The following is a 15,093-nucleotide window of genomic DNA, read 5'->3' on the forward strand; positions in this document are numbered from 1 at the left end:
AAGGGAGAGGGAGAGAGAGGGAGAGAGAGAGGGAGGAGAGGGAGAGGGGGAGAGAGAGGGAGAGGGAGAGGGAGGAGAGAGAGGGAGAGAGAGAGGGAGGAGAGGGAGAGGGGGAGAGAGGGAGAGGAAGAGAGAGGGAAAGGGAGAGAGAGGGAGGAGAGGAAGAGCGAGGGGGAGAGAGAGGGAGAGGGAGAGAACTCCCTTTTGCAAAATACAGAGCAACCACAAGAAACTCATCAAACAATTAAGTACAAGGCAAAGCCGCCAGCACTAGAGCCAGTGCACATTCCCCACCGCACCCTCTCCAACAGCTCCACGTCGGTGAAAAAGCGTCACAAGCATGAGCACCGGAAAAAGGCAGATCGCGGTTTAGGAGAGAGAAAGAGAGAGAGAACACTAGCACCGGGAAGGACTCCTCAACCCCCACTCGGGAGGATTTAAACTAGTATGGCAGGGGGCTGAGAACCAGAGCGTTAGCTGAGAAGGTGTAATAACTGAAGGGGAAATCGAGAACAAAAATGTAGTGTCTTTTTTTCAACGCCAGAAGCAAAGCAGGTAAGGCAGGTGAACTTAAGAGCACTGATTAGTACTTGGAATTACGATGTTGCGGCTATCACAGAAACATGGTTAAAGGACAGGCAGGATTGGCAGCAGAATGTTGGAGGATATAGATGCTTCAGGAGAGATAAGAGACGGATGTAAAAGGGGTGGGGGAGTAGCATTACTGGTTAAGGAGAATATTATAGCCGGACTGCGGGAGGACACCTCGGAGGGCTCATACAATGAGACAATCTGGGTAAAGCTCAGGAACAGGAAGGGGCAATCACAACGTTGGGGGTTTATTACAGGCTCCCCAACTGCCAGCGGTAGATAGAGGAGCAGATAGGTAGAGAGACATTGGATAGGTGCAAAAGTAACAGGGTTGTTGCGGTAGGGGATTTTAATTTCCCCGATATTGACTGGGACTCTCTTAGTGCTCGGGGCTTGGATGGGGCAGAGTTTGTGAGGCGTATCCAGGAAGCCTTCTTGATGCAATATGTAGATAGTCCAACTCGGGAAGGGGCCGTACTGGATCTGGTATTGGGGAATGAGCCTGGGCAGGTGGTTGAGGTTTCAGTAGGGGAACATTTTGGAAGTAGTGACCACAATTCCATAGATTATAGGATACTTTTGGACAGGAATGAGGGTAACCCTCACGTTAAGGTGCTAAAGTGGGGAAAGGCAAATTACGATAACATTAGACAGGAATTGAAGAATTTGGATTGGGAGAGGCTGTTGGAGGGTAAATCAACATCGGACATGTGGGAGTCTTTCAAACGACAGTTTATCAGGATTCAGGAAAGTCACGTTCCTGAGAGAATGTAGGATAAGTCTGGGAAGTTTAGAGAGCCCTGGATAACGAGGGATATTGTGAACCTCGTCAAAAAGAAAAAGGAGACTTTTGTACGGTCTAGAAGGGTGGGGACAGTCAAAGCCTTGACTATTAAGAGTGTAGGAAGGTACTTAAGCTGGAAATTAGGAGGGCTCATGAAAGGTCCTTGGCAAGTAGGATTAAGGTGAATCCCAAAGCTTTTTATTCATACGTAAAAAGCAAGAGAGTGGCCAGGGAAAGGATTGGATCACTTCAGGACAGTGGTGGGAATCTATGTGTTGAGCCAGAGGAAATGGGCGAAGTATTAAATGAGTACTTTGGATCAGTGTTCACCAAAGAAAAGGACTTTGTGGAAGATGATTCTTGGAGTGTGTGGACAATCTGGATCATGTTGACACTGAAAAGGAGGTAGATATTTCTCCTGGGCTGGATGGGATTTACCCAGAATACTGAGGGATGCAAGGGAGGAAATTGCTGGGGCCTTAACTGCCATCTTTGTATCCTCATTGGCTACAAGTGAGACCCCAGAGAACTAGAGGATAGCTAATGTGGTACTGAAGGTAGAAGGGATAATCCAGGAAACTATATAGGCCGGTGAGCCTCTCGTCAGTAGTAGGTAAATTATTGGAGAGAATTCTCAGGGACAGAATTTATACCCATTTGGAAACAAATGGACTCATTAGTGATAAACAGCACGGTTTTGTGAAGGGGAAGTCGTGCATCACTAACTTGATCAAGTTTTTTGAGGAGGTGACAAAGATGATTGATGAGGGGAAGGCGGTGGATGTTGTTTACATGGACTTCAGTAAAGCCTCTGACAAGGTGCTTCATGGCAGACTGGTACATATGGGCGGCATGGTAGCACAGTGGTTAGCACTGTTGCTTCACAACTCCAGGGCCCCAGGTTCGATTCCCTATGGGTGGGTTTAGCACAGTGGGATAAACAGCTGACCTATAATGCAGGACAATGCCAGCAGCGCAGGTTCAATTCCCGTACCAGCCTCCCCGAACATGTGGCTGGAATGTGGCAACTAGGGGCTTTTCACAGTAACTTCATTGAAGCCTACTTGTGACAATAAGTGATTATTATTATTATTATTATGCCCTCCAGTCCAGGCAGCATCCTGGTAAATCTCCTTTGCACCCTCTCCAAAGCATATACAGCCTTCCTATAATGAGGCGACCAGAACTGGACACAATATTCCAAGTGTGGAGCAGACTTGATGGGCTGAGTGGCCTAATTCTGCTCCTGTGTCTTATGGTCTGTGTTGCCAGGGGAGGTTGTGGAAGCAGATACATTAACGGCGTTTGATAAGGTTCCCCACGGTAGGCTATTGCAGAAAATACGGAGGCTGGGGATTGAGGGTGATTTAGAGATGTGGATCAGAAATTGGCTAGCTGAAAGAAGTCAGAGGGTGGTGGTTGATGGGAAATGTTCAGAATGGAGTACAGTCACAAGTGGAGTACCACAAGGATCTGTTCTGGGGCCGTTGCTGTTTGTCATTTTTATCAATGACCTAGAGGAAGGCGCAGAAGGGCGGGTGAGTAAATTTGCAGACGATACTAAAGTCGGTGGTGTTGTCGACAGTGTGGTAGGATGTAGCAGGTTACAGAGGGACATAGATAAGCTGCAGAGCTGGGCTGAGAGGTGGCAAATGGAGTTTAATGTAGAGAAGTGTGAGGTGATTCACTTTGGAAGGAATAACAGGAATGCGGAATATTTGGCTAATGGTAAAGTTCTTGAAAGTGTGGATGAGCAGAGGGATCTAGGTGTCCATGTACATAGATCCCTGAAAGTTGCCACCCAGGTTGATAGGGTTGTGAAGAAGGCCTATGGAGTGTTGGCCTTTATTGGTAGAGGGATTGAGTTCCGGAGTCGGGAGGTCATGTTGCAGCTGTACAGAACTCTGGTACGGCCGCATTTGGAGTATTGCGTACAGTTCTGGTCACCGCATTATAGGAAGGACGTGGAGGCTTTGGAGCGGGTGCAGAGGAGATTTACCAGGATGTTGCCTGGTATGGAGGGAAAATCTTATGAGGAAAGGCTGATGGACTTGAGGTTGTTTTCGTTGGAGAGAAGAAGGTTAAGAGGAGACTTAATAGAGGCATACAAAATGATCAGGGGTTCGATAGGGTGGACAGTGAGAGCCTTCTCCCGCGGATGGAAATGGCTGGCACGAGGGGACATAACTTTAAACTGAGGGGTAATAGATATAGGACAGAGGTCAGAGGTAGGTTCTTTACGCAAAGAGTAGTGAGGCCGTGGAATGCCCTACCTGCTACAGTGGTGAACTCGCCAACATTGAGGGCATTTAAAAGTTTATTGGATAAACATATGGATGATAATAGCATAGTGTAGGTTAGATGGCTTTTGTTTTGGTGCAACATCGTGGGCCGAAGGGCCTGTACTGCGCTGTATTGTTCTATCTATCTAACGGCGTTGAAAAGGCATCTCGACAAACACATGGATAGGATGGGTATAGAGGGATACGGCACAAGTGATGAGGGTTTTGGCCAAGGGTGGTATCATGATCGGTACAGGTTTGGAGGGCGGAAGGACCTGTTCCTGTGCTGGATTGTTCTTTGTATTGGAATGGCATGAACTTAACACCTTACAGTGAACAGAAGGGAAATTTGGAATAAAAACAGAAAATACTGTCAACATCTTTTCCCAAAGGTAGGGGAGTCTAAAACTAGAGGGCATAGGTTTAAGGTGAGAGGGGAGAGATTCAGAAGGGCCCAGAGGGGCAATTTCTTCACTCAGAGGGTAGTGAGTGTCTGGAATGGGCTGCCAGAGGTAGTAGTAGAGGCGGGTACAATTGTGTCTTTCAAAAAGCATTTAGATGGTTACATGGGTAAGATGGGTATAGAGGGTTATGGGCCAAGTGCGGGCAACTGGGACTAGCTTAATGGTAAAAACTGGGCGGCATGGACTGGTTGGGCCGAAGGGCCTGTTTCCATGCTGTAAACTTCTATGATTCTATGATTCTACTGATACACTCAGCAGGTCTGGCAGCATCTGTGGAGAGAAAAATAGAACATAGAAAATACAGCACAGAACAGGCCCTTCGGCCCACGATGTTGTGCCGAACTTTTGTCCTAGATTAATCATAGATTATCATTGAATTTACAGTGCAGAAGGAGGCCATTCGGCCCTTTGAGTCTTCACCGGCTCTTGGAAAGAGCACCCTACCCAAAGTCAACACCTCCACCCAACACTAAGGGCAATTTTGGACACTCAGGGCAATTTATCATGGCCAATCCACCTAACCCACGCAGACACAGGGAGGATGTGCAGACTCCGCACAGACAGTGACCCAAGCCGGAATCGAACCTGGGACCCTGGAGCTGTGAAGCAATTGTGCTATCCACAATGCTACCGTGCTGCCCTTAAGAACAAATTAATCTACACTATATAATTTTACTGTAATCCATGTACCTATCCAATAGCTGCTTGAAGGTCCCTAATATTTCCGACTCAACTACTTCCACAGGCAGTGCATTCCATGCCCCCACTACTCTCTGGGTAAAGAACCTACCTCTGACATCCCCCCTATATCTTCCACCATTCACCTTAAATTTATGACCCCTTGTAATGGTTTGTTCCACCCGGGAAAAAAGTCTCTGACTGTCTACTCTATCTATTCCCCTGATTATCTTATAAACCTCTATCAAGTCGCCCCTCATCCTTCTCCGTTCTAATGAGAAAAGGCCTAGCACCCTCAACCTTTCCTCGTAAGACCTACTCTCCATTCCAGGCAACATCCTGGTAAATCTCCTTTGCACCTTTTCCAAAGCTTCCACATCCTTCCTAAAATGAGGCGACCAGAACTGTACAGAGTGCTCCAAATGTGGCCGTACCAAAGTTTTGTACATCTGCATCATCACCTCACGGCTCTTAAATTCAATCCCTCTGTTAATGAACGCTAGCACACCATAGGCCTTCTTCACAGCTCTATCCACTTGAGTGGCAACTTTCAAAGATGTATGAACATAGACCCCAAGATCTCTCTGCTCCTCCACATTGCCAAGAACTCTACCGTTAACCCTGTATTCCGCATTCATATTAGTCCTTCCAAAATGGACAACCTCACACTTTTCAGGGTTAAACTCCATCTGCCACTTCTCAGCCCAGCTCTGCATCCTATCTATGTCTCTTTGCAGCCGATAACAGCCCTCCTCACTATCCACAACTCCACCAATCTTCGTATCGTCTGCAAATTTACTGACCCACCCTTCAACTCCCTCATCCAAGTCATCAATGAAAATCACAAACAGCAGATGATCCAGAACTGATCCCTGCGGTACGCCACTGGTAACTGGAATCCAGGCTGAATATTTGCCATCCACCACCACTCTCTGACTTCTATTGGTTAGCCAGTTCATTATCCAACTGGCCAAATTTCCCACTACCCCATGCCTCCTTACTTTCTGCATAAGCCTACCATGGGGAACCTTATCAAATGCCTTACTAAAATCCATGTACACTACATCCACTGCTTTACCTTCATCCACATGCTTGGTCACCTCCTCAAAGAATTCAATAAGATTTGTAAGGCAAGACCTACCCCTCACAAATCCGTGCTGACTATCCCTAATCAAGCAGTGTCTTTCCAGATGCTCAGAAATCCTATCCTTCAGTACCCTTTCCATGACTTTGCCTACCACCGAAGTAAGACGAAATGGCCTATAATTCCCAGGGTTATCCCTAGTCCCTTTTTTGAACAGGGGCACGACATTCGCCACTCTCCAATCCCCTGGTACCACCCCTGTTCACAGTGAGGACGAAAAGATCATTGCCAATGGTTCTGCAATTTCATCTCTTGCTTCCCATAGAATCCTTGGATATATCCCGTCAGACTTGTCTATCCTCAAGTTTTTCAAAATGCCCAACACATCTTCCTTCCGAACAAGTATTTCCTCGAGCTTACCAGTCTGTTTCACACTGTCCTCTCCCAACAATATGGCCCCTCTCATTTATAAATACAGAAGAAAAGTACTCGTTCAAGACCTCTCCTATCTCTTCAGACTCAATACACAATCTCCCGCTACTGTCCTTGATTGGACCTACCCTCGCTCTAGTCATTCTCATATTTCTCACATATGTGTAAAAGGCCTTGGGGTTATCCTTGATCCTACCCGCCAAAGATTGTTCATGCCCTCGCTTAGCTCTCCTAATCCCTTTCTTCAGTTCCTTCCTGGCTATCTTGTATCCCTCCAACGCCCTGTCTGAACCTTGTTTCCTCAGCCTTACATAAGTCTCTTTTTTCCTCTTAACAAGACATTCAACCTCTCTTGTCAACCATGGTTCCCTCACTCAACCATCTCTTCCCTGCCTGACAGGGACATACATATCAAGGACACGTAGTACCTGTTCCTTGAACAAGTTCCACATTTCACTTATGTCCTTCCCTGATAGCCTATGTTCCCAACTTATGCACTTCAATTCTTGTCTGACAACATCGTATTTACCCTTCCCCCAATTGTAAACCTTGCCCTGTTGCACGCACCTATCCCTCTCCATTACTAAAGTGAAAGTCACAGAATTGTGGTCACTATCTCCAAAATGCTCCCCCACTAACAAATCTATCACTTGCCCTGGTTCATTACCAAGTACTAAATCCAATATTGCCCCTCCTCTGGTCGGACAATCTACATACTGTGTTAGAAAAGCTTCCTGGACACACTACACAAACACCACCCCATCCAAACTATTTGATCTAAAGAGTTTCCACTCAATATTTGGGAAGTTAAAGTCACCCATGACTACTACCCTATGACTTCTGCACCTTTCCAAAATCTGTTTCCCAATCTGTTCCTCCACATCTCTGCTACTATTGGGGGGCCTATAGAAAACTCCCAACAAGGTGACTGCTCCTTTCCTATTTCTGACTTCAACCCATACTACCTCAGTAGGCTGATACTCCTCGAACTGCCTTTCTGCAGCTGTTATAATATCTCTAATTAACAATGCCACCCCCCACCTCTTTTACCACCCTCCCTAATCTTACTGAAACATCTATAACCAGGGACCTCCAACAACCATTTCTGCCCCTCTTCTATCCAAGTTTCCGTGATGGCCACCACATCGTAGTCCCAAGTACCGATCCATGCCTTCAGTTCACCCACCTTATTCCTGATGCTTCTTGTGTTGAAGTATACACACTTCAACCCATCTCCGTGCCTGCAAATACTCTCCTTTGTCAGTGTTACCTTCCCCACTGCCTCATTACATGCTTTGGCGTCCTGAATATCGGCTACCTTAGTTGCGGGACTACAAATCCGGTTCCCATTTCCCCTGCCAAATTAGTTTAAACCCTCCCGAAGAGTACTAGAAAATCTCCCTCCCAGGATATTGGTGCCCCTCTGGTTCAGATGCAACCCGTCCTGCTTGTACAGGTCCCACATTCCCCAGAATGCGCTCCAATTATCCAAATACCTGAAGCCCTCCCTCCTACACCATTCCTGCAGCCACGTGTTCAGCTGCACTCTCTCCCTATTCCTAGCCTCGCTATCACGTGGCACCGGCAACAAACCAGAGATGACAACTCTGTCTGTCCTGGCTTTTAACTTCCAGCCCAACTCCCTAAACTCGTTTATTACCTCCACACTCCTTTTCCTACCTACGTCGTTGGTACCAATGTGCACCACGACTTCTGGCTGCTCCCCCTCCCCCTTAAGGATCCTGAAGACACGATCCGAGACATCCCTGGCCCTGGCACCCGGGAGGCAACATACCTTCCGGGAGTCTCGCTCGCGACCACAGAATCTCCTATCTATTCCCCTAACCATTGAATCTCCTACAACTATTGCTTTTCTATTCTCCCCCCTTCCCTTCTGAGCCCCAGAGCAAGACTCAGTGCCAGAGACCTGGCCGCTAGGGCCTTCCCCCCCCCCTAAGAAACAAAGATTTGGATCTAAATGACCCTTCTACAGGAGGAAAATTTGTTCTGGACTCAAAACCATGTTTGAGATAAGAGACAAGCATTGATCGGATGGATTCTAGCCTGTGCAGACATTGTTCGCTTTCAGAAAGTTTAAACTTTTCTTATCACTTAGAGCATTACAATAGGCATTACAAAACACAGGTTAGTTTTAAAGTTCCCAATACTTTAATATAAAGTGAGATACAAAGTATATACATCATATACTCATTGCTGTACACATTGCAACATGATGGGTTTCACCCAGATCCCGAGCAGCATCTGTGAATCTGCACAAGTCTTCTGCTGATTTGGCTGATGTAGGAGTTACTGTAACATTTAAACTATACGAACAGGTATGACAGAAGTACAGACAAATTTCAATACATTGATACCTATCGAGACATTATTAAAACATCCAACTGAGTCATACTGTTGTTTATAGCTTCTGCAATAATTTGAAGTTAGCAATTAGACTGACTTTTTTCAAACGTGTGTTATACCTTTTCACAGGCAATTCTCATTTACAAAATGTAGTTATAATAATAATTTAAACTTGATATTATCAGAAAGTATATTTATGATATTCTTTTACTTGTTGATTTCCTTCACCCGATGCCAAGAGGGAAAGTGAAACAAGGTTTAGTGATCGAATGTTAAAAAGTGTTATTTCACCATTTAAACTGACTATTTTAATCAGTAGCTAATATGAAGTAATTATTTGGCCGTGAAAGGGCCTCAAGTGTTTTTGTGCCACATTTCTCCATTATCTAATCATAGAAAACAAACAATAATGAAGGCATCAACGCACATCAGAACCAAGTATTCCATCTCCCAGGGTATACAATCACAACATTGCACTTAATTGATGTGTATCCAGTTATTCCCCAGCACTGGGAGCGTCTCTATTCAGGAAAATCTAATTTTATGCCCAATTACTGCAGCCAGGTATGTTCCTACCTTTCTCTCACATTCATGCACAAAATATGAGTGACTGAAATATGCAGACCTCTCACACATTTCAAATTTAGGTTCCATGTTATTGCTGAGTGTCCAGGATGCTGTGCTAACACAACTGGGTGTACTAATCTAGCATATATCCATCAATCAGGCAATTGTTTACAACTGTTCATAAACCATGAGGCCCATGGAAAACAAACAGGAGAAATGTATCCAAAACAATATCAGAACAAACTGGACTTTGTGCTCTAGATCAGAATTTGGGTCATCGGAGATTCAAGAGAAACAGCAATATCAAGAAAATGATGTGGAGCAAAGACAGCTCCCTCCCTCTCTCCCAGTGCCCAGGACTGCTGGACAACACCAGGGGTGGAATCTCCACTGCCCACCACCGCTGGCAGGTTTCCTGATCTGGAGGAGAATCGAGTGTTGGCCAAAAACACACGATTGGGGGATGCTGTGGTCTCCAGCCTGCGGCCGCAGCGAGCTACATGTCACATGCCGGTGCCATCATGTAAATGGGTCAGTTGCATCCGGTTAACAGGCTGGAAGCCCAATTCTCTATCTCTCCCGGGTTGCACCAGCTCCCTCAGCCGAGATTCAGGCAGGAATGAATTGGTGAAGGTATTTTCAAGCACGGCCCTGATGCGGTGAGTCAGAGCATAGCAGAGGTGACCCCCAAAGTCCATTGGAAGGTTCCCCTCCCACCCACAACACAAATCCTGCCCCCCCCCAGCGGACGCCCATCAGAGATCCACTGCCTGAAAGCAGAAGAGCAGACCAGGCAGTATCACTGCATTGTCACTTACCCTTTCCTAATGTCTGCTGCCCCAGAGAAAAATGTCTAAAGCAGCAGATATTGCAAGTGTCAGAGACTTCCTGGAAAGTCAAGTACACTTCAAAGGGCTTGAAGTCCCTGGCTAGTGCAATGTATTGCTGTGTGAAATTGAATGGAAGATTTGCATTTCAAAGACTATCAAGGAATCTAGAACTAGGGGTCTCTGTTTAAACTAAGGGGCTTAACTGAGATGAGGCGCAATTCTTTCGCTCAGAATGTCGTGAGTCTTTGTAACATTCTGAATATTTTTAAGGCAGAGGTGGATAGATTCTTGGGAAGCAAGGAATGGGTAGGTTGTCAGGGGAAAGGGGGGATGCAGATTTGATTTTATTGAATGGTGTAGCAGGCTCGAAGGGCCTAGAGGTCAACCTCTGCTCCTATTTTGTCTGTACAACATCATCTCTGTCCAAATGTCAAGAGTAGAGACACTGTACAACACAGGTTCTATCCTATTGTCCAGAAAAGAACAGCAGAACACAAGTTCCATCAGTGTCCAGATCACAGACACTGTACTAAACCAGCTCTATCCCTGTGTCAAGAGGAGAGACACTGTACAACAGTGAGTTTCCCCACTCCTTTATCTGTTCACTTTAAAACAAATTTCAATCAGCATTTTTACATCTGTTAGTTTAACAGTTGGACTTGGAATGAAGCACTCACATAAAGAACTTTCCTCGTTCTGCATTTCTTTCCAATTAAAAAAAGTTACACATTTCAAATTCACTTTAAAAGGAGCTCTGATCTTAATATTACTTTCTCAGAACATGAGAGTAGATAGGTAAAAGAGGCACTATATCTGGAGTAGTGGCTTACATTCAATTTGGAAAAATTTAATGCAAGCTAAAATCTCAGTTAATCATTTGCATTATCCCCACTGTAAATGTAGGTCAATATGCTACAACTTTTATATCAACATTTTTACATGTACGGACCATGAACATGTATCTAAAAATTAATGTTACAAATGTGCTATTTTCCAAAGGATTAAATTCAGCTGTAAAGTGTCATGGTGAACACCAGCCACAAATGTAAATTGCATTTCTATTGAATGCATTAGATTAAATGTGCTGCTTATTCACAAGTGTTTTAAAGTAATGCAAAATAATTGTGTATACATACCAGCAGCTGTTGAGTCTCCAGCAAATTCACTATTAAAATGTTGTATCTGACACATTTAGTGATTTAGGATAAGAATCAGGTTAAAAAAAAAATCAAAATTGGAAAACAGAACTGAAAATTAGAAAGCAAATCAGTAACACACCTGACAACCATGTGTTCAGACTAGGTGGCATTTCACCCACTGTTAGAGTCCGAACAAAATGAAATGCCTGTGAAATAACTCAAAAATCTCATTTAAACAGCACTCGCCTTTCAAGTTAGAAGTTACCCATCCTAAGAATAACTTTAATTTAACTTCCTTTTCAACCAGTTTGCTTTACTCCAAAAAACCCATTTCTACTCTTACAACTCAAGGGCAACTAAGGATGGGCAATAAATGTCGGCCCAATCAACAGATGGCCACATCCTGGAAAAGAATATTTTAAAAAATGAATTCTTCACATTTATCGCCACAATTAAATCTTTAAAAGATTGTGTTAAGGATTAATTTTTCATAAAAAGTGTTGAAAATAAGTAATTGCTTTGAAGATTACTTATTTCAAGGCAGTAGTCATTCAGGTTATTCTACAATTTTCTTTGCACTAAGACTTTCTGGAAGAGCAGGCACAACGTTAGAACCAAAACATCAACTTCATTCATTTTGACAGTCTTTTTAAACTTCTCTAATATAAAAACAATATCACATTTGTCCCAGCTAAGCCTTTCAGAAATGACAAATTGATTATTTAAGTTTATAAATAGATTAATGTCACATTTTAGATGAGTGCTCCCTCTACACTGTCCCCATCAAACACTCCCAGGACAGGTACAGCACGGGGTTAGATACAGAGTAAAGCTCCCTCTACACTGTCCCCATCAAACACTCCCAGGACAGGTACAGCACTGGGTCAGATACAGAGTAAAGCTCCCTCTACACTGTCCCCATCAAACACTCCCAGGACAGGTACAGCACTGGGTTAGATACAGAGTAAAGCTCCCTCTACACTGTCCCCATCAAACACTCCCAGGACAGGTACAGCACGGGGTTAGATACAGAGTAAACCTCCCTCTACACTGTCCCCATCAAACACTCCCAGGACAGGTGCAGCTTGGGTTAGATACAGAGTAAACCTCCCTCTACACTGTCCCCATCAAACATTCCCAGGACAGGAACAGCACGGGGTTAGATACAGAGTAAAGCTCCCTCTACACTGTCCCCATCAAACATTTCCAGGACAGTTACAGCACGGGGTTAGATACAGAGTAAAGCTCCCTCTACACTGTCCCCATCAAACACTCCCAGGACAGGTACAGCACGGTGTTAGATACAGAGTAAAGCTCCCTCTATACTGTCCCCATCAAACATTCCCAGGACAGGTACAGCACGGGGTTAGATACAGAATAAAGCTCCCTCTATACTGTCCCCATCAAACACTCCCAGGACAGGTACAGCACGGGGTTAGATACAGAATAAAGCTCCCTCTATACTGTCCCCATCAAACATTCCCAGGACAGGTACAGCACGGGGCTAGATAGGAAGTAAAGCTCCCTCTACACTGTCCCCATCAAACACTTCCAGGACAGGTACAGCACGGGGTTAGATGCAGAGTAAACCTCTCTCTGCACTGTCCCATCAAACACTCCCTGGACAGGAACAACATGGGGTCAGATACAGAGTAAATCTTCCTTTACACTGTCCCCATCAAACACTCCCAAGCATGGGGTTAGATACAGAGTAAAGCTCCCTCTACACTGTCCCCATAAAACATTCCCAGGACAGGTGCAACACGGGGTTAGATACAGAGTAAAGCTCCCTCTACACTGTCCCCGTCAAACACTCCCAGGACAGGTCCAGCACGGGGTTAGATGCAGAGTAAAGCTCCCTCTACACTGTCCCCATCAAACACTCCCAGGACAGGTACAGCACGGGGTTAGATACAGAATAAAGCTCCCTCTATACTGTCCCCATCAAACATTCCCAGGACAGGTACAGCACTGGGCTAGATAGAGAGTAAAGCTCCCTCTACACTGTCCCCATCAAACACTTCCAGGACAGGTACAGCACGGGGTTAGATGCAGAGTAAACCTCTCTCTGCACTGTCCCATCAAACACTCCCAGGACAGGTACAGCACGGGGTTAGATACAGAGTAAACCTCCCTCTACACTGTCCCCATCAAACATTCCCAGGACAGGAACAGCACGGGGTTAGATACAGAGTAAAGCTCCCTCTACACTGTCCCCATCAAACATTTCCAGGACAGTTACAGCACGGGGTTAGATACAGAGTAAAGCTCCCTCTACACTGTCCCCATCAAACACTCCCAGGACAGGTACAGCACGGTGTTAGATACAGAGTAAAGCTCCCTCTATACTGTCCCCATCAAACATTCCCAGGACAGGTACAGCACGGGGTTAGATACAGAATAAAGCTCCCTCTATACTGTCCCCATCAAACACTCCCAGGACAGGTACAGCACGGGGTTAGATACAGAATAAAGCTCCCTCTATACTGTCCCCATCAAACAGTCCCAGGACCGGTACAGCACGGGGCTAGATAGAGAGTAAAGCTCCCTCTACACTGTCCCCATCAAACACTCCCAGGACAGGTCCAGCACGGGGTTAGATGCAGAGTAAAGCTCCCTCTACACTGTCCCCATCAAACACTCCCTGGACAGGAACAACATGGGGTCAGATACAGAGTAAATCTTCCTTTACACTGTCCCCATCAAACCACCTAAGGGAGGTAGAGCATGGTTTAGGATGGGATAGACCTCTGTTGTAACAATGTGTCTCAAATCCAATCTCAGTCGTTTTTCTGTAGTTGTGTTAATAAATCTTTTTCCACAGTAGCTCATACCAAATATTAGTAGGATTTCTGTCGGCAAAATCTTTTCAAATAGGATGATTGTCAGGTACATTAAACATAAAGGTTAAATAAACATTAATGTCATCATTTAATGAATATTTGTTCTGCAAAGCAGAGATGGGTTAGCAGAAGGGAACCATTATGAAATAATTTTGGTTGGTTGGACGTTTTTGGACAGAACAGATCAGCATTCACCGTTAATGCTTTGTTGGTGAAATTTGTAAAGCACAGCCCGAGAACAAGATCTGGATTACAAATAGAATGCCTTGTTGCTGAATTGGAACTTTAGTCCATTTAGAAACTGTGTTGTAAATCTGTGCTGCCACCTTTAATCAGTTATCAAACTCCATTGATCCAGGTAAATAATCAGAGTGGATGAGGTAAAGGGAGAGGGAGGAAAGGAATTAGCCCACAGCAGCTCCATGTCTTTTTACCATTGTGGATTTTTCAGCTGTGGCAATGTTTTCACTTTGGTAATTGCTGAGGTCTAACATACTCACCTGAATACCAACATGTAACCACATTGTGCAATAATTACAGCTGCTGTCTAGTCGTTGAAAGTTTTCACAGTTCTTGGGCAATATATAAAACATATAAACAAGCTGAGTGACAGATTTAATAATTTAAAATAAAGGAACAAAAACCTGATTGGTGCAAAAAAGAAAATGTTCTGCAGCACCCAATGGTCCTGTACATTTTGCATTTGCAAACAGACAACTTTGATCAGGAATGCTTGGTATCATTGCAAAGAGAAGAGTTGAGATCATAAACTTACAATCATCACAATCTCATCTTTTAAAAAATCTTTCAGATCCTCGCCACCATTTTATGCAGCCCATTTTCACATTGCAGTTTGGAGCAGGAAAAGGTGTGGCCCTGTGCATGACCCTCCCTGCCGAGCATGGCCCTGTGTCATACTGGAAGGCCCCCAAATCGCAGCTTCTTTTTAACAGGCTTTAAATTCATCAGTCTCCGAAGGTCCTCGTCACCTTCAGATTCGTCCATCTCGTCATCTGCTGAAATGAGAATCTGTAA

General features: G+C 44.8%; 1 protein-coding gene across 1 annotated transcript in view; it reads right to left on the bottom strand.

Annotated features, from left to right (window-relative positions):
- Positions 1 to 8,461: 8,461 nt before the first annotated feature.
- The window catches only part of stimate (STIM activating enhance), a 258,679-nt gene continuing 252,047 nt past the window's right edge, over positions 8,462 to 15,093 (bottom strand). Inside the window, exon 8 of the mRNA XM_072473154.1 lies at positions 8,462 to 15,087. Within this exon, the coding sequence (XP_072329255.1) occupies positions 14,971 to 15,087 (117 nt within the window). The 3' untranslated portion in view covers positions 8,462 to 14,970. The remainder of the gene's footprint in view (positions 15,088 to 15,093) is intronic.

Source organism: Scyliorhinus torazame, chromosome 13 (genome assembly GCF_047496885.1).
Source record: "Scyliorhinus torazame isolate Kashiwa2021f chromosome 13, sScyTor2.1, whole genome shotgun sequence".
NCBI classification, from domain to species: domain Eukaryota; kingdom Metazoa; phylum Chordata; class Chondrichthyes; order Carcharhiniformes; family Scyliorhinidae; genus Scyliorhinus; species Scyliorhinus torazame.